At 43.5% G+C, this 22,272-nt stretch overlaps 1 protein-coding gene across 1 annotated transcript in view; it reads right to left on the reverse strand.

Moving 5' to 3' along the window:
• The window catches only part of Sash1 (SAM and SH3 domain containing 1), a 314,087-nt gene extending 298,028 nt beyond the window's left edge, over window positions 1-16,059 (reverse strand). Inside the window, exon 1 of the mRNA XM_031380357.1 lies at window positions 15,706-16,059. Within this exon, the coding sequence (XP_031236217.1) occupies window positions 15,706-15,750 (45 nt within the window). The 5' untranslated portion in view covers window positions 15,751-16,059. The remainder of the gene's footprint in view (window positions 1-15,705) is intronic.
• Between the last annotated feature and the right edge of the window lie 6,213 nt (window positions 16,060-22,272).

Consider the following 22,272-nt stretch of genomic DNA (forward strand, 5'->3'; position numbering starts at 1 on the left):
GGATGTACAAAGCTCTGGATTCTATCTAGTAGGAAAATAATAATAATAATAAAAAAACACAAAAAAGAAATCATACTTGGTAGCAATTGGTTGACGCAGTGAGGTAGTTCAGAAAGAAAGAACTAAATGGTTCTAGAAAAGACATTTTCTCCAGTCCACTAAACAAGAAAAAGCTAAAATTACCCATCTTACTTATTGTTTTTTGGATGAAGGGAAGTTCAAGTCAAATTCAAGTCACTAAGGATGTCACAGCTTATTAGAATTATGTCAGTGACGATGATTTCCACTGCCAAGAAAAGACCCAATGTTTCTAAATGTCTTAACCCGTTAGAGGGCTGTCACTTACAAACACCACCATCTAGACCCCTCAGGGTTCACTGTACTGTACTGTCTGCCCCTCGCACACACCTGACTCCTGCCATCCAGAAGGCTTTTAGCTGAGTAGTGAGGAGTGGCTGGTACCAGTTCTGCTCAGTATGTCCACCCCACAGAACCGACAGAAGAAGAAGGATTAAGTGCTTGCCCTCCCTTTTGTCTGTGGGAAAGTGTTTTGGAAAGTCCTGAGCTAATGTGTTGGCTAGCAGCTATGGTTTGAATGTGGTCCCCTAATATTCATCAAACCAAATTCCTGGATTAATAGTTTTACAAGGCTAGAAGCTTACTCCGACCACGATGTTTTACAGTTGAATCTTGGTGGCTTTATAAGCGCAAAGAAGATGCACGGACTCACGCACGCACGCATGCACGCATGCACGCACGCACGCACACGCCCATGCTTCCTCTCTTTTGCCATGTGACGTGCTGTGTGCTCTTTTGGGAGTCTTCTAGCAATAAGACCGTAAGCACATGAGTCCTTTAAAGTTAGGTCTGTAGATCGGAGGTGGAGTGGCTGCCTAGCATGTGTAATGCCTTTGTTTTGATCCCCAACATTACAGATGCGCACTTTAATTCGTATGCCCCCCCCAAACTGAAATAATAAAATAAACCCATTTTTTTATAGAAAGCCACCTCCATTAGGTTTCGTTACAGTAATGCCAATGTTGGATCAGTTTCCTGATCTAAAATCAGCAAGTAGATACCATGAGTGGTCGAGAGAATCAACTTTGCTGTGCTGTCCCACGAGTTACAGATACGTCATTGTCTCTGCACACTTAATTCCCCAGAGGCAGCAGGATACCAGCGAGAAGGCCAGGTAGGGAGAAGGCTTGGCTGTCAGTTGGGGCTGTGCCACAGTGATGACGGTGTGAGCACGTTATTGTGACCCTAAAAGCTCTACTTAAGTGCAGCCATGGGCACTTGAGGATTCATGACACACATAAGAGAGTACGGAGGTTTACCGGAGAAACTAATTCAACATTGTTGGCTTACAGGCTGAACGTGAAGACTGGGACCCAGAAACAGCTAAAGCTACCGTTTAAGATGCAGTTTCTGGGTCGAGTAGGCTATTGACAAACCATGAACACTATGCTTACTCTGAAGCCAAACCTTTAGTTGTCATTGACAAAGTTGTTTTGAGTGGAACGAAGAGAAGTATATTTAGGAAATAAAATGTTAATACATAGTTAGAGTTCTGAGTATTATGTAATGAAAACCAAGATGGGTGCTGAGAGGTGGCTTAATGGCTAAGAGCACTGGGTGCTTGGCAGATGGTTTGCTTTCAGCCTCTGGGACAAGGGGCTGAGGTGCATACTCTACATACCAAAGCAGACCTGGTCTCCAGGTTCTCCCAGCATCCCTCAGTCCCTCCCTGGCATACCCTGCGCCCAACCCTGAACTTTCCAGCCCAGGGGCTGGGCTGCAGTGCCCCAGAGTCTCTTCCCTATAAAATACAGACATTTTGGTCTCTCCTCTTCTTCTCCCCTTTCCCCTCTTTCCCTGTGCACGATTTCTTTGCCTCTTTCTCTTTCCCCTCCCCACTGTCTTCCTGCCCATGGCTACTTCCCTGGCCTCCTTTCTTGGGGCCAGTGAACTCAGCAGCTCAAGAGCAACTTCCCAATAAACCTTCTCTATATTAATCTGGCTTGAACTTGCCCATTTCACTGGTGGAGAAATAACTTATCACAGATCACCTGGGTTCAGTTCCCAGTACCCACGTGGCAACTCACAAGTTACAGCCTGTAACTTCAGTCCTAGGAGATCTGACATCTTCTTCTGGTCTCTGTGAACATCAGACACACATGTAATATACACATACACACACACACACACGTAATACATACACTCTCACCCACACACACACAGGTGAATACTTATGGACACAAAATAGGATAAATAATAAAAAAAGAAAATCAAGAAGGAATTACCTTTGCTTCCTAGCCATGCACAGCTCTACAGGGTTCTTCTGTGCATAGATGGCTCTTTATTCTGTCCCTGCTTCCTCTTAGCAAACTTCCTTGCAGAGCCCTCTTTTAATCTATGGTGTAACTAAAAACTGCTAAAGTACTGCCATTTCACAAATACACTTGACTCTGGCATGATAAATCTGAGAGAAAGCAGGAGAACACTACCACAATCACCATCATCAACAACAACAGTTGTTTGTTTGTGTGTATGCGTGTATGATTAGTGTGTGTAAGTGCATGGCTATCACAGAACAGTTTTGTGAGATTGGTTCTTTCCTTCCCCTTTATATGGGTTCTGGGGATTGAATTCAGGCCACCAGGCTTGCTTGGCAAGTATCTTTGCCCACTGAGCCCTCACTAGCCCTGGGACAGAGATCTCGAACCTGGGAAGAATGTAATGAGTTTTTTTTTTTTTTTTTTTTAAATCTAGCATGTAGGATGCTCTGTGTGACATGCTAACTACTGACTATATGCTAGAGTTGAAATTTAAATAAATTAAAACTGTAGAAAAGGAACAATTTAGTTCTCCTCATGTTGTGGTGACCCCCTCAACCATAAAATGATTTCTTTGCTATTTCCTAGCATTAATTTTGCTACTGCTATGAATGGGAATGGCTAAGTATCTGGTACACAGGATATTCAGATATCAGACCCTTAACATTCAGACCCTTGTGTGTGTGTCGAGATCCACAGGTTGAGAACCACTGCTCTAGGGACATGTAGTGGGTCCCAGACTGACCAGTGAGGAGATGAGATGTTTCCATCTGCACAGGGAACTTTGGGAAGGACAGTCCTGTTGGGAAATGGTGGAGCCAGAATTGTGGCCTCCATGGGAATCTGGTCTGCCCAGGTGTAGTCCAGTTGGACAGGTCTGGATGGTTCTTCTGTTTCAGACAGAGGTGGCTGCCAGGGACAGACTTTGAGTAAATTAACATCTCTAGCCAGGATGGACTGCTTTGAGGCAGGGGTAGATCCAGTCTCTAACAACAAACAGACTGGGCACAGGGGAGAGACACTCCAGTTAGGTAGACCACAAATGAACACAAGTAGGAAAACATAGACATAGGTTTACTTTAAATTTGTATTGATTGGGGTTTTCAACTTATGGCAGCTGATATTAGTCTTACTCTGGTAACAAACTTAACAAAAAAATAGTTATCCCAACTTTGAAGTAGAATACTTTAAAGTCACCTGGTGAACTCTAGGAGAGGCAAAAATGAAGTCTATGAATGTTTAGGCTTTTTTTTTTTTAGATTTATTTATTTATTATATGTAAGTACACTGTGTCTTCAGACACACCAGAAGAGGGCATTAGATCTCATTACAGATGGTTGTGAGCCACCATGTGGTTGCTGGGACTTGAACTCAGGATCTCCGAAAGTGCAGTCAGTGCTCTTGACCGCTGAGCCATCTCACCAGCCCCCAAATGTTTAGACTTTAAGGTGAAATTCAATGGTAACACTCTTGGATAGCATTGGTGACATTCTGGGCTTTAGTCTCAGCATTGTAAGTAAGTGAAAAAACAAACAAACAAACAAATTTAAAATCTGTAAGCGTAGTTTACAAAACCTGAAGTTTGAGGACCAGTGATGTAATGTGAAAGAGGTGTTTCTGAGAGGAGTCAAATTACCTTTAGGGTGCTCTGCTGAGCTCAGTGCTAAAGCCCCACAATGTTTTAGAGGACCATGAAAAGGTGTTCACATTACAGCATTAAAGACAACACCTAGTGTAAAATTTTGTTTTGACACTAACATAATTGTATATATATATTATATACATATAATATATGTATATACGTACATATGTGTATATTATAGAAAAAAGGGGTCTACAAATGAGCAAGTGTCTAGGTTTCTTGGAAGCCATAAAAGCCTATTGCTCATTGTCATGGAAGGAACCTTGAGGTCCTGAGAGACAGAAGGCCACACTTGCTCAGCATCACCACCAGGGGGCGTGCTGGGGCAGTTGTATTTGAGCAGACCACTCCTCCCGGGGGACAATACAGAGGCAGCCTCGTTCCCAGTGTGTGCTCAAGCAGGGAACCCAGGTCACCAGACTGAGGCAGGTGGTGCTAGTTCCTGCTCAGCAGGTGATCACTAGCCGCTCTCAGGACTGGGGAGTTGTCAGGGTAGCACATACAGAGGAAGGTTTGTCTGGGGACAGGGAGAGGTAATAATACACAAGCAGTGGGGACTTAAGGTGTGTGTGAACTGTTAAGAAGGTATATGCGTATATGTGTCCCTACAGTCACACCATGGGGATCTAGGGACAGTTACCATGTGGTCTCAATCAAGCTGCTTATGATTAAAGAGGCATAGACATGAGAAAACACACACATATACATACATACATACACACATACACATACACACATACAGAGAGAGAGAGAGAGAGAGAGAGAGAGAGAGAGAGAGAGAGAGAGAGAGAGAGAGACTGTGAATACAAAATGTGAATTGGGAATGATGTCATGGATTCCTTTTGGGGAAAAGCAGCCTATGAAACAATTACACCATCTTTCCTGCAGGCAAAGGCTGATGGGAAACAGACAGCAGGGGCACACTGAAGTCCATGTCAATGCCTCTTCCCATGGATGGCAGAGTACCTGTGTCACTCTGTGCTGGAAGAATGTGCTTACAGGTTCAGTGTAGGGACCTGTCCCATGGGAGTCTATATTTGCTCTCTTGTTGCCGAGTGAGGCCAAGGACATTGAAAAATGACCCTATTATAACTTCTGATAAAAGCAGCAGCTACTTAGAGGATCAACCAATAAACACCGAAGAAGACAAATGGCTCTAAGAAGAAGACTGATGGAAGTTGGAAATTAGGGACACCTGCTGTGAGGCGACCAGAACAAAGCAGTAAGGCACAGAGATTCTCCCATTCCCCGCTCACGGCTCTCCATTGATTTGGGTCACCTGACTGCTCGTCCTGGGAAAAAGTCAATCACTTATAATATACATGAAAGCAACTTGAGAATGGTGACCTGTCGTGTGAAGGCTCGTTATCATTAGAAAAAAAATCCATCTGAAATGGAAAATCAGGGTGATTTTACGTAGTACTCTCACTTGGGCTACAAGCCTCAGAGCTTTTGGTCTAAATATAGAGTCAGCATAAAAACTATTAAAAAAAAAACCCTCAGCTTTTAGGGGTACTCAAGGTTATTTTTTAGAGGCTTAAACAAGCCCTGCAGATATTTCTTTCTTGTGAAACTTGGTCTGTTTTATGTTGTTGATTGTAGCAATTTCTACGATAGAGTCCAGCATGTATCCCACAAATTGCTTCCTTCTTAATCTCGAGGGTTTCGGCAAACCACACTTAAATGGCCAGGAAAAGGCGTTATCCCGCATTTTCCATTATGTCAGAGTCTTGGCAAGTGGGGCCGGGGTTGATGGTGGTGGTGGTGGTAATCACTGGCTACCTCACTGTCCCCACATGTCTGATTAACCATAAACACACAATGTGGTTCAGCCACGGAGGAGGCCATGGTGGGGAGCTCGCAAGACAGGTCAGACATTTGCCGTAATTTTTTCTGGCAGTTGTCATCAGTCAACAAAATCCAAACTGAGACCTTCATCTGCCAACAGCTTTGAGTAGAGCATGTTTCTGGTTCCAGAGTAGAAGGAGAACCAGCTAAGAAGGGATACAGCTGAATGAGAGGCTCTCTATTAGACAGAGTGAGAGTGGATAGAAAAGTCAGTTTTTGAGAAGTTAATGAAGAGCCTAGTTGTGAATGGAAGCTATCTGAACGTACAGTTCTAGCAAGGAAATAGCTAGCCCACAATAGCATGCAGTAGCATGCACTAGTTAGCCCGGTTTTATTTTTTTTTACTCCGTGAAAACTCTCACATTCTGCAGCAGCTGCTACTGTTTGGATTATGAATAGCAATAAGCCATATGGCATGACAGAAACGAATCACACATATTTTCACATGGACAAATATTATTATTCCCAAACATAAACACGTCCATATAAGTGGGTTTTTTTTTCCCTCCTGGGAGGAATACAGTTCCTGATCTCAGTTATGAAAAGATGACTCTGTACGTGTAAAAATCACCTGCCAAATTTATTATTGTCAAAACAATCCCACACATGCTCTCCCCGTGCCTTCCTCTCATTATTTGTCACCAGCCACACTCAGGGTGGTGGCAGAGATGTAGAAAGGAAGGGAAGGAGAAGCCAGGAAGAAGCAGGAGAAAGCACAGCTGTGGAAGAGGCTCCGTGCTGTCCCTAGCTCTGCCCTGAGCTGTCTCCACTCTCATAATGAAGCGGCTTGCTTACAGGGAACATCCAGCAGCCAGACACAGGGAGCTGAAGCTGGAAGAGGCTTGGTGGAGCCACTTAGACCTGTCTACACCCGGGCTTTTGAAGCATCTCTTACTGTTCAGTTAGGTTTTTTTTTGGAGGGGGAAGATGTTGAGACAGAGTCTTGTTCTACAGCTCAGGTTCTTCTGGAACTCAATATGTAGTCAAGACTGGCTTTAAACTCATGGTAATCCTCCTGCCTCAGACTCCCAAGAGCTGGAATCACAAATATGATTTGTAACTCCCTGGGATTCCCCGCATACTTAGCTACTATCTTTCTCTCCTTCTGACTTTATTTCAAAGGTTTCAAGGGCAGTGACAATACAGGCCTCATCTCTGTGTGTATGGGTTCCCGTGTGTGCAGTGGCAGCAGCATGCAGATGAATGTGCATATGTGTGTGCACAATAGGGAAGCCGGAGGACAACCTGGGCTGCCGTTCTTCAGTTGTCGTCCAGCTTAGTTTGGGAGATAAGGTCTCTCCTTGGCCTGAGACTCCCTGAGATGGTTAGGCTGGCTGGGCAGTGAGCTGCAGAGGCATACCTCTCTGTTTGCCGAGTGCTGGCATTCTAAGCACACACCATCAGGCTAGGCTGTTTTTATCTGGGTTCTGGAGGAGTGAGCTCAGGTCCTCATGTTTGCAAGGGAAGCTACCATTCAAGTCTTAAATTTCTCATTTCTCTTTTTCCTTTTGTTTGCTTGAATGCATGCATGTGTGTGTGTATGAGTATCATGTGTCCGTATATGTTTGCATGTGTGTGTATGATGTGTGCAGGTATATTTGCAAGTATATATATATACACACACATATATTTATACATATATATAGGTATTATATATATAGGTGTGTATATATATATGTCTGCATGTGTGATTATATATGTGTGTGATGTGTGCATGTGTGCTTGCATGTGTGTGACACGTGCATATATGTTTGTATGTATGTGTGATGTGTGTAGGTATGATTGCATATGTGTATATATATGCATACATGTATGTTTGTTTGTGTGTGTGTGTGGTATGTGCATGTGTGTGTGATGTGGGCAGGTCCGTTTGCATGTGTGTGATATGTGCATGTATGTTTGTATGTATGTATGGGGGATGTGTGCAGGTGTGTTTGCACGTATATGAGCATATTTGGAGGTCTAAGGTTGATGTCAGGAGTTTTCCCTTGGTCACTTTCCATTTCCTTCATCTCAGCAGGGTCTCTCAGTTGAACACAGAGCTCACTAATACCATTATCTCAGCTATGCTCCTGGGATCTCCTGTTTCTGCCTTTGACCACTAGAATATATATCATACTTTATAGCCACAATACCCGGCTCTTATGTGGGTTCTGAACTCTAGTCTTCACACTTGCCTGACAAACACTTATCTCGTTTTAAAATTAGATCTTATTAATTGCTGTCATTTCTGTTTTTTCTCATATTTCCTTTACTGGAAATTCGTGTTTGAGTCAGGGCCTTGCTGTATAGCAGCAGGCTGGTTTCAAACCTGTGATCCTCCTGCCCCAGTCTCTCAAGTGCTGGACTTACAGGCATCTACCATTTCCACACTTGGCTCTGGAAGTCTGAGTTTCTCATCCTGAGAATCTACAGCGTGAGGTGTCAGCTGTTCTTCACCGGCGCGGAGCTTCCATGTCTCTTTTCCTGCTAATCCTTACTTCTGATCTGCTTCTTTTTGCCTCTGCCAAGCCTCCCAGACTGCAGGGCACCTGCTGGTTTTCCAAGGAGGATTTGGATGACACAGATAAGGTGGAATGCACAGGGCGAGCTTTGCACAGGGCAAGCTTAGCCACAGTTCTCTGATGCATTTATGGCGGGCAGATCTGCAGCCACCATAGGTTAGCACCACAATGTGTAGGAATACAGTGAAAACTAGAGTGGAGGAGTAAAAGGAGAGTGAGCATGGGTTTTAAAATTAAAACATCCATTTGAAAGCTTGTCTGTATTTGAAAGATCATAGAGATGCCTCTTTCCTGTTTAGCTTCTAAGCGTGCTGCAAAACCAAATCAGACAGAGAGAGAGAGAGAGAGAGAGAGAGAGAGAGAGAGAGAGAGAGAGAGAACAATAAAAACATCAAAACAAAAAGCAAGCCATAAAACCCCCATCTTCCATTATCATTGCAAGGCTAGGTTGACTATTACTACACAAAAGTGGAAATGCTAGCATGCATGAGTTCTGTATTAAAAGTCACTCAGTAAAAAATTGTGACTTCCATTAATGTCACTACTGAAGTAGAGCCAAGAGGCTGCCCTTCCTGTTACCAGAGCTATACCAATCACTGTGTCTTGGCCCACGCAAGGACTTCAGCAGGTGTCTTCTGACTGGCAGCCAGAATCACACTGGACAGGAACACAGCAGAGGTCACATCAATAATACTATGCAGGAGGATGGCGGCCCCCTCCTGCTGGCCCCAGGAGCTGGCAGAGATCACACCGCCACTTGGAGCTTCCCCCAACAGCAATGTCACTTTAACATATTCCAGACAGAGACTGACTCAATCAGCAGCTCAAGCCGGAGCCCCAAAGAAATAAAGCAAGGCTAGGAGAGGAAAGGGGACAAGAAGAGAAACGCACAAGGAGTCTGCACGAACAAAGCTAGAAAATGGGGACATTTCTAATATAAACGCTTAAAATGTGCCCCAACGGGCACATCCCCAAAGGCCACGCTCTCGGTAAACAAATTATCATTAAGAGGACGAAGGAGTCACAGAGCATGTTGTTGGCATTGTTAAATGGTGAGCACAGGAATAGAAGACACAGTACCAGCAAGGGCCACAGGAGAGAAGCATCATTGTGCTGGATGCTCCGCCCCTGGACTTCTGCCCGCAAGCATCCTAATAAGCATCTTCCAGCCCATGCTATTTTTCTTCCTCCATTTCCCAAAGTTTGGATTCAATGAACAGCTACAGCACCCACCAAAGAAGAATTCAGAACTTACAACAGGCTGGATGTAGTGACCCGGCCTAGTCTCAGACTTGGAGGCTGAGGCAGGGGGATCAGTGTGACTCTGAGGCCAGTCAGGACTATGGAGTGAGACCCTGTCTCAACATTATCTTAAGAACCAAATCCTGGGCTAGAGCTCAGACTGTAGAGTGCTCTGCAAGCAAACATGAAGCTTGTGGCTTGCTTCCCCACCCTGAATGAACATGTCTGTGATCTCAACATTTGGCTGGGGGGAGGTAGAATTTTAGGTCATCTTGAGCTACATAGCAAGTTCTAGGCCAGTCTGGGACATATGAGGCTGTCTCAAAACCACCATCATCACCAATCACTACCTCCATCATCATCACCATCATCATCATCATCATCATCATCATCATCATCATCATCATCATCATCATCATCATCATCATCATCATCAGCAGCAGCAGCAGCAGCAGCAGCAGCAGCACCACCACCACCACCACCAAACCTTGCCTGATGAGATGGCTCAGTGGGTAAGTGCTGCCAAAGAGGAGAACCTCAGTTCAATTTCAGAGCCCCCTATGCTAGAAGGACATAATCTGTGGGGCCAAAGCCAGGTGACTTGGGGAGACAGTCATGAGTCCCTCCAGTCACAGATGACCTCCTTAGTGGGGGCTGTTCTACAAAACCGGCAGACTCAAGACTTATTAGCTGCTGAGGGATTGCATTGTGTTGGGGGAGGAATGCGGTTTCTGTGCCAAGGAATCCGGGCTGGTGGAACAAAACATACAAAATGCTCAAAGCTCTCCAGCAAGACCTCTAGGCACGCTATGCATCCAAGTCACCTACCCCATGGTCCTCAAACCCTCTGGTAGATTGGCTTCCTCCTCTCCTTGGCCCCATACTGGCTATTGGAGCCCTATTCTGCACCCCGTCCCAGGCGCCCTGCTTAATCCAATTTCTAAAACGGCAGATAAGTAGCATTGCAAAAATTACTGCCAATCAGTTTCTGGTTCAATACCAAACCATTCTCAACATAGAGGCTGTGACGACATCTTTCCTATATAAAGCAAAAGGGGTGTGTGTGGTGCTGGAAAGCCATTTTGACTTGGGGAGCCAGTCCAGAGCAAGAGTGAGGTTGAGGTGCCTCCAAACCCTGAAAATCTTGTCCTGAGACCCGTAGGAGGAGGACTGTTCCTTCTTTGCTTGGGGCCTGCATGTCCTAGCACACATAGCCTGTACAACCCCCACCTCTGTCACCTGGTAGTCATGTAGCCTGTCATGTGCACAGGCTTGCCTCAAACTCACCATGTAACTGAGGCTAGCCTTGAACACAACACGACCTTCCTGACTCTCAGGACTGGGACTGGTCACAGGCCTTTGCCACCATAGGTGGCTCTTGTCCTTTGATTGTTTTTCAAGGAAACTCTTTCTCTAGATTGTTACACGAAGTCTTCTGGATTTAATGTGTGTCTGAAACATGCTTACAATACAATGATTATGAAAACAGATATCTTACTACTTGGGAGGCAGAGGCCAGCTTGGTCTACATAGTAAGTTTCAGGACAGCCAGGGTTACATAGACTTGTCTCAAAAAGCAAAGCAAAAAAAACCCAAAACAACCAACCACCGCCCCACGCACACTACAAGTCAGATGAAACACTCCTGTAGTTTGAAACACTTTGTAGTTTTTGCCTTTTGTAGTTCAAAATTCCCAACCTGTCAGAGCACTGTCTTGCAAGCATGTAACTCCTGGAGTTTCTTTACTTGTGGACCCAAATGATAACTTCTTTCCACTTTCCAATTTTCAAGCAAACTTTGTGTGTAGTCCTTTTTCTTGTTGCCAAGAGATAGCCCCCCCGCCTCCATTAACACAATTAAGTAGAATATGTTTAAGAAAAAAAAAAATCACTTCTCTAGAACTAAAGTTTGTTGTTTCATACTATCAGAGGGCAGATAAGCCAGTGTGGATAAAGTGGAAGAGAGAGACACTAGCTAGAGGCTGAGATGGGGTGGAAAATGGAAAAAGCACATTCCACGCCCACCAGAGACTCAGAAGCAGGAATCAGAAAATGGACCACAGCATCTCCTGATTCCTTAGAAAGAAAGAGAATTTTGGGGGAGCAGCTTTCAGATGACAGAAGTGTCATCTACTAGATAAATTTTGGCTGTAGTGTAGGGGTTGCTGATTCATGGAGAATTTTCTAGAAAAGTCCCAGTTACCTCAAAGAGCAGTGAATGAAGTTGGAAAAAATGGATCCCAGGCACTCGGAGTGGACCTAAGGAGAGGTCGGCTTAAATATTGCTAGGTATTCATCATTTGCTGGCTGATGGGTTTGTATCCTACAGGACTCCGTTGGTCAAGTTGTGTTTTTTTTTTTTTAACATTCTCTTTTTTTCCGTTTTTTGTTTTTTTCTTTCTTTTTTTTTTAAAGATTTATTTATTTATTATATGTAAGTACACTGTAGCTGTCTTCAGACACACCAGAAGAGGGCGTCAGATCTAATTATGGGTGGTTGTGAGCCACCATGTGGTTGCTGGGATTTGAACTCATGACCTTCGGAAGAGCAGTCGGTGCTCTTACCCGCTGAGCCATCTCACCAGCCCCCAAGTTGTGTTTTATATTTCTTAGAAACAAGCTCCAGACCTGGATAGCTCCTGTAACAAGAGCTTATAGACTGGTGTCTAGAACCTTCAATGTAATCTATCTTGCCAGACTGACGTCATTTAAACGCTGCTTCCTTCAAGCCATGAGAGGAGCCTGACACCTCTCACAGCTTTCATTTCCTACAAAGTCAAAACTCCCTCCTTGGCCTTCAGGCATGTCTAAGATCAGCTCAACTTTATCTTTCTCGAGTCCCTCACACCCACTTCCTGCCGATGACACAGCATTGTCCTATGATCAAGCACATGTATGTAAATGCTATCCCTGACCTCCTGGACTCTCCCTATCACACCTTATCCCTCATTCTCTGCCAACTTTCTTTTTCCTTGTAGCCTCCTGTGATTCTTGTAGGTTCCACTGATGCCGCTGACACCAGCTCACTATCCCGTTTAATTTCTATACTGTGCCATCTGCCACTCAATTACATGTGAGTTTGATCTCTAAGTGTTTCATGCACGTATATCTCATCTCTCAATTATATTTTGACCTTCAGGAGTCCTTCTTCTTCTGTGTTCTCTGTGGAAAAAGTAGATTCAAAACAGAGATAGAGAGGGAAGGATTTCACGATTGGGTAACAAAAATGGTTTGTCGATTCCAGGTAAGCATGGTCATATGGGGCCATGGAGCTAGTTACTATTTTTCAAAATACACGCGCAAGGATGTCATATCCACTGCTGCTCCATGCTCATTGATGGTCATGCTCACTGAGGCGATTGCTCTCTATGTGCTACTGAATTGCTACTGCTAATGTACGATCAGGGCAGAGATCTGGTCTACCAATGGTCCTTGGTGACTTGAAATTGTACTTGGAGACAGGCTCTCAGATTTGAATTCCTGGGAGCTGATATATTCTTGGACATGATCATTTTCTAGTCATGCCTAGCACAGAATTGATTTTCTAAGTTACAGAAGTCTTCTGCAGAGGTGAGGACATACAAAATCCCAGGTGTGTCCAAGAAGCAAAAAAAGGTCCCAGTAGTAAGTGTGGCCGAAACTGACAAAACCCTCATGGTTGGCAGAGAAAACTGGAAAATAGTATCCGGTGGCCGACGTTCTGTATGACCTGGGCAGATCTGAGTGGCAGAGGCTTCTGTTTCCCTTCCAACCTGCTTTCCAAGGGAGTGTCAAGCCTTTTATTAAATTTTTATGCCTCACCATCTATATGGTGATGATAACAACCAGCTGACCACAAGAGAGGTGAGGTGCATTAATTACAGTAGACAGGCACTAGGCAAATAACAGTAATCTGTTCAAAATCCCTTTCTGTGCATTCTCAGGTTCCCGAGCAGCTCACTGGCTCATAATGGATTTTAGTCCATTGGAGATACTCTTTGCTGCCCCTGGATCTACCTTGCCACTACAATTTGATATCTCGAAGAGAGACTCTTCAGTATGGCACTTCTCATATCAAGAGAACAACAGGCTGGCCGGAATTGTGTGGTAGAGGTTTCCTTCATAGCTTGTATAGTTCTTTTGGGTGGTTATCTTATTGGTGAGCCCTTTGGAGGGAGGGGACTGGGTGCTGAGTGGGAAGGACCTATATAGGCTTCTTGGTCCTTTGTGCATTCCCTGAATTTGAGCATGGGCCAGGACTATAAACTCTCTGAAGACTGGGAGACAAACAGAGCCTGCTCCTGCCTCAGTTCCCAGTCCTTTGGAAGACGTATTCTCCTCTCCACCAGGGTACATGTAGGAGAAAGCCCTTGCTAGCATTAGAGTCTGTAAAGGTGAGCTTAATAAAAATGATTACATGAAAAAAATAAATGAATGGATTATAAGCACATAAACACGGAATTCCCAGATGTGCTCGGTAGACAAGTGACCAAAGGAGTTGGGCAAACAAGGGCCGATGTTTGTGCTGTGTTTGGCTACTGGCGCAGTCTCTGCTTATTTGGACATTACAAAAATAAGATTATGAAATTATCAGGAAAGTGGATGGAACCAGATTAGACTAGGTGAGGGGATCTGGATTTAGAAAGCCAAATGCCTCTTCTTCTCTCTCATATGCAGATGGTCACTTCTAAGTTTTCGTAGATGTGTATTTATATGGAAATGAAGGCAATCAGAATTCACAAAACCCAGAAGGGGTCCTTGTGAGGGGAAAGAGGCTGTAAAGAAGAGGGGAAGGGAGGCCACAGAACACACACATAGCAGAAAGGGGAGTGCTGGGGGCAGCTGGAGGAGGGGCAGTGAGATGGGGGAGAGCAGAGTGAGCCTGTGGGAACTCCCTGTGGAAATGCCATAAGGAATCATGTTATGTTGTATGTAAATAAATAAATAAATAAATAACATTTTTTAAAGAAAATTTAATGCTGGCTTAAAAAATTGTATCTTTTAATTTACACCCTTAGAAAATAAATTGGTTTTCTTTATATTCCTCCCGAAGTATCACACAATCTGGATTCTCAGATTAGGTGCAGCATTAAAACATAAGACACTAAAGAGAGTGGCCAGCTTTTAGTGAGTGCGATGAGGCCACATCTGAAATCAGGGTTTTACACTGCACTTGGAATCAACAATCGCTTGTTGTAAAAGAAGGTAGCACAGGTCCTTTTGCTAGACAGATCACCTTGTTGTCCCCAGAAAGTAGTGCTTTATGTCAGTCTAAGGATGTCATACATCTTTCAATCCTCTTTTCTTTCTCCTGTGAAGTTTGAATTCACACTGGGAAGGCGAAGAGAAGATGGAAATCTATGGTATGAGACATTGGGACAAAAATGACGAAAAGAAGACTTGCCAGTCTAGGCAGGTGTGATTTGGGAGTGTGTAGCTCACTATAGATAGCTTGAGTAAGGGGGACTTAAGTTTGTTCAACTGTCAAGTGGGGTGACCAGCAGGGTTTCCTCAGGGCTAGACATTTTTGCCACCCTGTGAACACTGCCAGTTCATCCCAACCAAACGCACAGCTCTTAGCAACAGCGAGGGTGAGCAGTAGGTCTGACTCTGTCCAACACCAAATCATGAAAGTTAGTCTCAGATATTAGTGTGCCCCTTTATTGAACCCCTCTGGTTGCATCATCTCACACACAGACACAACTGTATACACACACCTCTGCACATGTGTAAAGATAAAGTCTTTTTACAAGGCAATAGTTATGAGATTCCCCTTTCGCTGGAAAACCACAATCTGACAGAGTTCGGAGAACACCTCACTTGAAACACAAAACTCATGCACCTCTTCAGTGTGTCTGTCCGTCAGCAAAGCCCCCTCGCTGCTCAGGTCACACTATCTTGCATGCCAGCAGACTGTTGAGTATGGTTCATCAATAACATTAGAGAAAAAAAAAACAAGCCCACACCAAACATTTCATTCACAGCCATTTATCACTAACAGCATTTGGTATCTACAAGGCACGCTTCACTTAGAACTAATGAGCAAGACCACAATCTTTTGATTATAAATTCCCCTTTCATCTTCATTTTATAAAAAGCCACAAGGAAAGTGCTCAGCAGGATGTCCTTGATATTAAATGCTTCTTCCCACTTACCATTAGCTTGCTCCAAAACTCAGCTTCCCTTGCAAACGGCTCCATGTTGGAGGGATAAGTTTCTCCTTCTACTCTGTCAAGTGTGTCACTTGGATGGCTCAAGTGACTGAACGAAGGAGAGCAAACATTTCAGCTCGGCTACTTTCATAATATCGGCGGTTGCATCCTCTCATAGCTGGCGGTCTTGGGAGAAATGGAATTTACATATGTTGGCGTGAGATGGGTGTGGGCTTTCCCACAGTTATGATTCAAAGTGGAGATATGTCTCAGTCAAGGAAATAATAATACAACTCAAAAGAGAAAAGTATGCCTTTTCTCACCCCTGCCAATCATGGCATGACAGCTCACATCGCCATGTGCAAACGAGCCCCGCCTCCATCCCCATGCCAGGAATCTTTCTGTGGGTGGTGTAGGTGCCTTCTGGCATTTGGTTCATGGCAGACTCTAGTAATTATACTGCTCCCAGCTCACTGTAAGGTGTGCGTAGTATACAAAAATGTACACCTGGAATGCAAACAGGAGGGAAACATTCAACATTCTTGTGGGTGACAGTAACCAGTTGGTGACTGAAGGATCCATTCTCTCCCCTTAGTATATCAGAACAGGTAGGATACAACTTTAAGCAGTTATGTGAGCAGACAGGGACTTAGAAAGCTCTCACTTCTCCTGACAAAAGGTGGCAGACGTTACAGCTTCCTCAAACTATTCTAGAAAGTTCCAACTGTGGTGCTCATCTCAGACACGAGCATGCTCATTTTCACTCTTAGGATTGCTGAGAATGTGTGCCTTCATGGACTGATGAGATGGCCCCGAAGGAGCAGGGACTCACTGCCGAGCCTGATGACCTGAGTTTGATCCCCAGGACTAAAGGGGGTAAGGGGAGAACTCACTTCCACAGGTTGTCTTTTGACCTCTACACTTCTGTTTTAGCACTTGCATGAGCACACACCTCCACCCCTTCCACACTAAATAGCATGTAATTTAAAAAAATGTGTTTTTTAAAATTTATTTTATTTTATTTTTCCAGACAGGGTTTCTCTGTGTAGCTCTGGCTGTCCTGGAACTCACTCTATAGACCAGGCTGGCCTCAAACTCAGAAATCCGCTTGCCTCTGCCTCCCAAGTGCTGGGATTATAGGGGTGTGCCCCCACTGCCAGGCAAGAAATGTGTTTTTAAAAATAATTTAATTATTTTAAAAATATATTTACAGTAAGCCTTAAACAGCACAAGAGCTAGGCACCTTCTATGTTACTAGAATCTACCTTCCTACCAATAACCCTGAGTTATTATTTACTATGTTAGAATTTAATTATTTGTTAATCAGCATACAAAGTAACACATTTCATTGTTGCATTTTCATATGTAATTTGCTTTTGTATGAAGGCAAGTCTTTGTATGTACTTCTTCCTCACCCTCTATCCTTCCTTCACACCCTTACCACACCCCTTGTTCTCTTTCTGATCTCTTGTCAGAAAATCTCACACCCCATTCCCAGCACTCCCACCAGCAGAAGAATAAGGAGAAGTCGAAGTTGAGACCACACAAAGCCTGACTGGGGAGATCCTAGGGAACTGCGAGATTGTTTCTCTCTGTAGTCTCGCAACCGATCTGTGATCAGTAAACATCTCATGGATACTTGGCGCCTATAAAGAAGTGAAAACTCAGAGTGAAGAGTCCAGTCCAAAGGCAGGGCCTGCTCCTTCCCCTTGCGTGATCTGACATCATGCTCCCTTGGGCTGACTTCGGGTCACTCAGGCTTTCCTGTGTCCTGGTCTTTTACAGTAAAACAAAACTGTGAACAAAGGCGGAGGTGCCACCAAAGCTTACTGTGCAGAATCAGAAGCTGCCACAACCGTGGCCACACCCTGAGACCAGTTAGATGATTTTTCCCATGTTAGTGTGGGCAGGGCTTCCTAAAACATCCAGTCTAAAGATGTTTCACATTGAAGAGCAGATATTTATATCTGGTAATTTCATTTTCTTTCTCTCCTGAGTACCCCAAATGACTGCCATATTAACTGCTTAGATTTATAAAATGAAGACGTTGTGTATATGTTACAAATTCTAGGGACATGAAAAAACACCTGAGGGAGGGCATGCATTAAGATTTCAATTCAGGAAAGGTGATTACTTTGGAAGGATGCCTAAAAGTCCTCCTGTACTCGTCCGCCCTGGAAGCCTGAAGACTACAATTAGACTAACTACTCCTTTAGCCTCTGAGCCTTCAGAACCTGTTGTGCAGGTCCAACCACATAATCGCTCACCCCTGTGCTGGCCTGCAGCTGGCGCATCATGCTCTCACTGCGCAACTTCCCAGGAGTACAGCAGACAACCCCCTAGGCCTTTCAGGGAAGTTTCGTCTTTGCCACTGGGTGGAATTTACTGTTTTACCTGTGTTGATGTGCATTTCATTGGGTCTGGTGACATGCACATTTATAAATGCATGCTTTTGAAAAACTGAATGAACCCATCCTTCTAAACTGTGTAGAGAACCCTGAGATAGGCACGCACATACTTGACTCAAAAATACCTGGATACTTAAAGGGATCCCTTGGCATATCCATTTATCAGCATTTACAACCTTTGCAAAACTACCTGTCAAATGTAAGTTTTACAAGCCGAGGTTTTATAGACTGTGTTCTAGTAAACTGAAGAATCCAAGCTAATCCCCCCCTGGCCTCTGACTGATTTACCTGGGGTCATTGGAACACAAATGGGACTCTACCAGGAAAACTTTAGACTTCTTCAAGAGAGCAGTTTGGAAGCTTTTGTTCATTAGCAGCAACGTGTGTTTACTCGGTTCCAAAACATTTGTGAGAAAAGAAAGATTCAAAGTTGATTTATAGTTTCCAAGAAATTAAACTGATTTTAAGGTCTGGGAATGTAGCTCAGTCACAGAGCATATAGCATGCACCAATGAGCCCTGGGTTCAATCACCAGGACGGTATAAACTGGCCATGGTGGTACATGCCTTTAATTCCAGGACAACTAGAAGGGAAAAGCAGGAGGATCAAAAAAGTTCAAGGTCATTTCTGGTTGCATATGTACTGTACAGGCTGCCCGTGTGCATTACCAGAGACCCCTGGACCACTGACAAAGTAATCAAAAAAATTAAAACTGAAAGTGAGCCCTGTCATGATGATTTGAGGTCTGATAACAAAAATTAAGACATGTCTCATCCTTGCCTAAGTGATCTTAGAATTAAGATCAAGATTAAGAAGAATTAACAGATGAGACACATGGAACATGCTCCTTGAAAGGCTCTTATGCACTAAGAAGGGGCAGGCAGAGTTCCTGTCCTTGGAAAGGAAGACTCCCAGACAACAGAACAAGAGCAGCTTGAATGAACACACTAGGCATGAGCGGAAGGGTAAAGTGTAAGTTAAGCTCTGTGTTTGTGTTGATCTGTCGTCCCGTGGCCAGGGAAAGAGATGGCATGGGTCAGGCTGCATGCATGGGGAGCTGCATGCTATGCTGCGTTTGGCTGTCCTTGAAGGACCGGGCACAATCTCGACAAGTCTGGGAACTTGGTCTGTCTTGTCTCTGTGCATTGGAGCTGGGGAGCAAGGCCAGCAAGAGGAAGGGAGAGAGAAAACCCATCGGTAAGGGAGCATCGGAGAGAGCACGGGCCAGAGGTTTGACAGGAAGGTGGAGGCAAAGTCATTGCCTGAGCCGTTTGTATTGGGAATCACTTGTTAAGGGTCCCTGAAGGAAAAGGAGAAGGGTCTTCTCAGAGGACTATTCATGGGCTTTTTCTAAGGTCTCAAGATGACTTTGGACTTACTGAGCCTGAAGGGGTATGTGGATCTTTTTCTGGACACATATCTGGATCCAATTTAGAGTGCATCTAAGATGACCCTCCAGAAAGCCACTGGCCTGGGAACAAGTGATTATGATTGAGGAGGTTCCTGCGAGGGTTTTTTTTTTTTTTTTTTTTTTTTTTTTTTTTTTTTTTTTTTTTTTTTTTAGGAAGAAAGAAAGTTCGGAACTACGATGCATTAAGCACCCACCTCATGCTTGCACTTTTGTAGGGATTAGCATCTCATTATCAAAAACTGGAAGGTACACCCTGTTTTTTCACTGTAGAGGGAAACCCAAAGGCGAAAGGATTCCCCAGGTCTCTGATATTCACCCAGTCGGATGCAGCTGTAAAAGCCACATCACTGGAGAGGGAGGTGGTGGGAGAAAGACCTCACCTTTCCTACATATTGGAGTTTTACACACATATTTCATTTACCTGCTGTGATGATTTAAATATGCTTGGCCAGGGAGTGACACTATTAGGAGGAGTGGCTTTGCTAGAGCAGGTGTAGCCTCATTGGATGAAGTGCGTCATTGTGGGTGTGGGCTTTAAGATCTCCTCCCAGCTGCCCGGAGGAAGTCAAACTTCTGTTTGCCTTCATTGAACTCTCTGCTCCTCCTGCTCTGTGCCTGCCTGGGTACTGCCATGCTGTTGCCTTGGAAATAATGGGCTGAACCTCAGAATTTGAATATTAATCCATGTGGCCATTAAGACGTTAAATCATGATTGAAACCCATGCTGATTTGCTTCTAAGTCTCTGTCATCTAAGCATCTGTACGGACAGCCCAGTTCTAATCCAGGTTAAGGCCTAAACAGAGAACATCTAAGAAGGCTTTAGATTCTGCTTGTGAAAGATGTTAGAAACACCACGACCCAGTAGCAGCCAATCTCTAGGTTGAGAGTTTAATGCATTTATTTACCTAAGTCCAGACACTGTGCCAAGGTAAGGGGTGGCTGAGTAAAACTGAAGGTTGTCGAAGGACAGATATCTGACACTGTCTGTCTATTATTTCTGTAATTATTATTATTTTGAAACAGATTTCCAGAAAAACTATATAAAGTATTAAAATGTGGCCAAATATTTGAAACCGAAGGATACAGATCATCTTCAACATTTTTTGGAGTTGATTGATATTTTGATTATGTAATTGTAAATTCCACAAAACAATCTGCTTCATATAAATACATAACACAAAAATCACAGGTGTATGTTTAGGACCATTTCAGAAATTGATGGAAATTCTGTCCTAATCCCAGGCCAAGCTTCATTGGATGATTTTTCGATGTATTTTTAAAAACTTAATTCATTAAGAATTTCATAGAATCTATTTGATCCTACTTGCTCTACTTCTCTCAGAAACACCTCCCACCTCTGGATCCCCTCTTAACGTTGTGAGCCTTTATTTTATATAAAAACCCACCTAGTCTAATTTGTGCTGTCTGTATAATCCAGGTATGGGGCTATCACTGGTCAAAGTACCAGGGGCTACACCCTTAAAGAAAACTGATCCTCCCACAAGTTATCAACTCTCAATTGCGTCTTGGTTAGGGGTGGGAGCTAAGGAGCCTCTCTGCTCTGCGCTATAATGTTGACTGGCTTGATCTTGTTCAGGTCTTGTACCAGTAACCACAGCTATTGTGGTCAGAGGCAAACATATCCAGGAGATGCTGTTTTGCTCTTTAGCCTCTGGCTCTTACCATCTTCTTGCCCCCTCTTCTGTAATCCTCTCTGAGCTTTGGGGTGGGCCTGGGTGACACAGATGTGTTGTTTGTGGCTTAGCACTCTGCTGACACTGACTCTCTGAACTTTGATTATCTGTGAGTTTCTGCATCAGCCACCATGTACTGCACCAAGAACCTTGTCTGGCGAGGTCCAAGAGCTGCACTAATCCATGAGTACAGAAGTATGAATTTAGATACTATTTGATGTTGTGTCATTTAGGATAATAGTAGGCTCACCACTGAGGCCCAGGAGTCCCCCAGCTATGGTCTTTAGCCACATTTGCAGTACTAGGCATGTGCTTCATACTGTGGAGTGGTCTTAAATCCAGTCAGAAAGTGTTTAGTTACCACATACATTTGTGTCAGTACTGTACCTGTGGACATAGCTTGTTGTAGTTCACAGGGTTTATAGTAGGGCAAGACTGTTGATGCCCCCCCCAACCCCAGCATCCTGCATGCCACCTCTGGTTCTATGAAAGCTAGCCATGGAGGAGGAACCTTCCTGGCTAGTTACTTAATTGATTTCTCTGTGTTTTGTGACCCAAGGGTATGATGTCTTCAGAATTATTTTTATTATATGTGTGTATTATGTTTTATTATTAAATTATTATATATTATTTTATATGACATAACTATAATTATACAAATATAATTTACACATAATATATTATATACTATAATTGTTATATTATATAATTATATACTATATACTATTACTATATATACTATATACTATATACATATATATACTATATATGCTATATACTATATATACTATATACTGTATAATTATATACTGTATACTATTATATTATATATAAATAAAATGTAATTTATATGATACAATATATAATTATATAATATGATATTTGTGTACTATATGTGTTATATATTATATATGTATGATGTGCATGCACCTGTTTCCATAAGTGGTCATGTGCCCATGCTCAGTGCATGCATGAGTCAAAGGAAAACATTGGTGTAGTTCTCCCTTGAGTTCTATCGTGCTTAAGAGAGAGTCTCTGTTTTTGTTGCTCACTATG

The sequence above is a fragment of the Mastomys coucha genome, unplaced genomic scaffold (genome assembly GCF_008632895.1).
Source record: "Mastomys coucha isolate ucsf_1 unplaced genomic scaffold, UCSF_Mcou_1 pScaffold2, whole genome shotgun sequence".
Classification (NCBI taxonomy): Eukaryota; Metazoa; Chordata; class Mammalia; order Rodentia; family Muridae; genus Mastomys; species Mastomys coucha.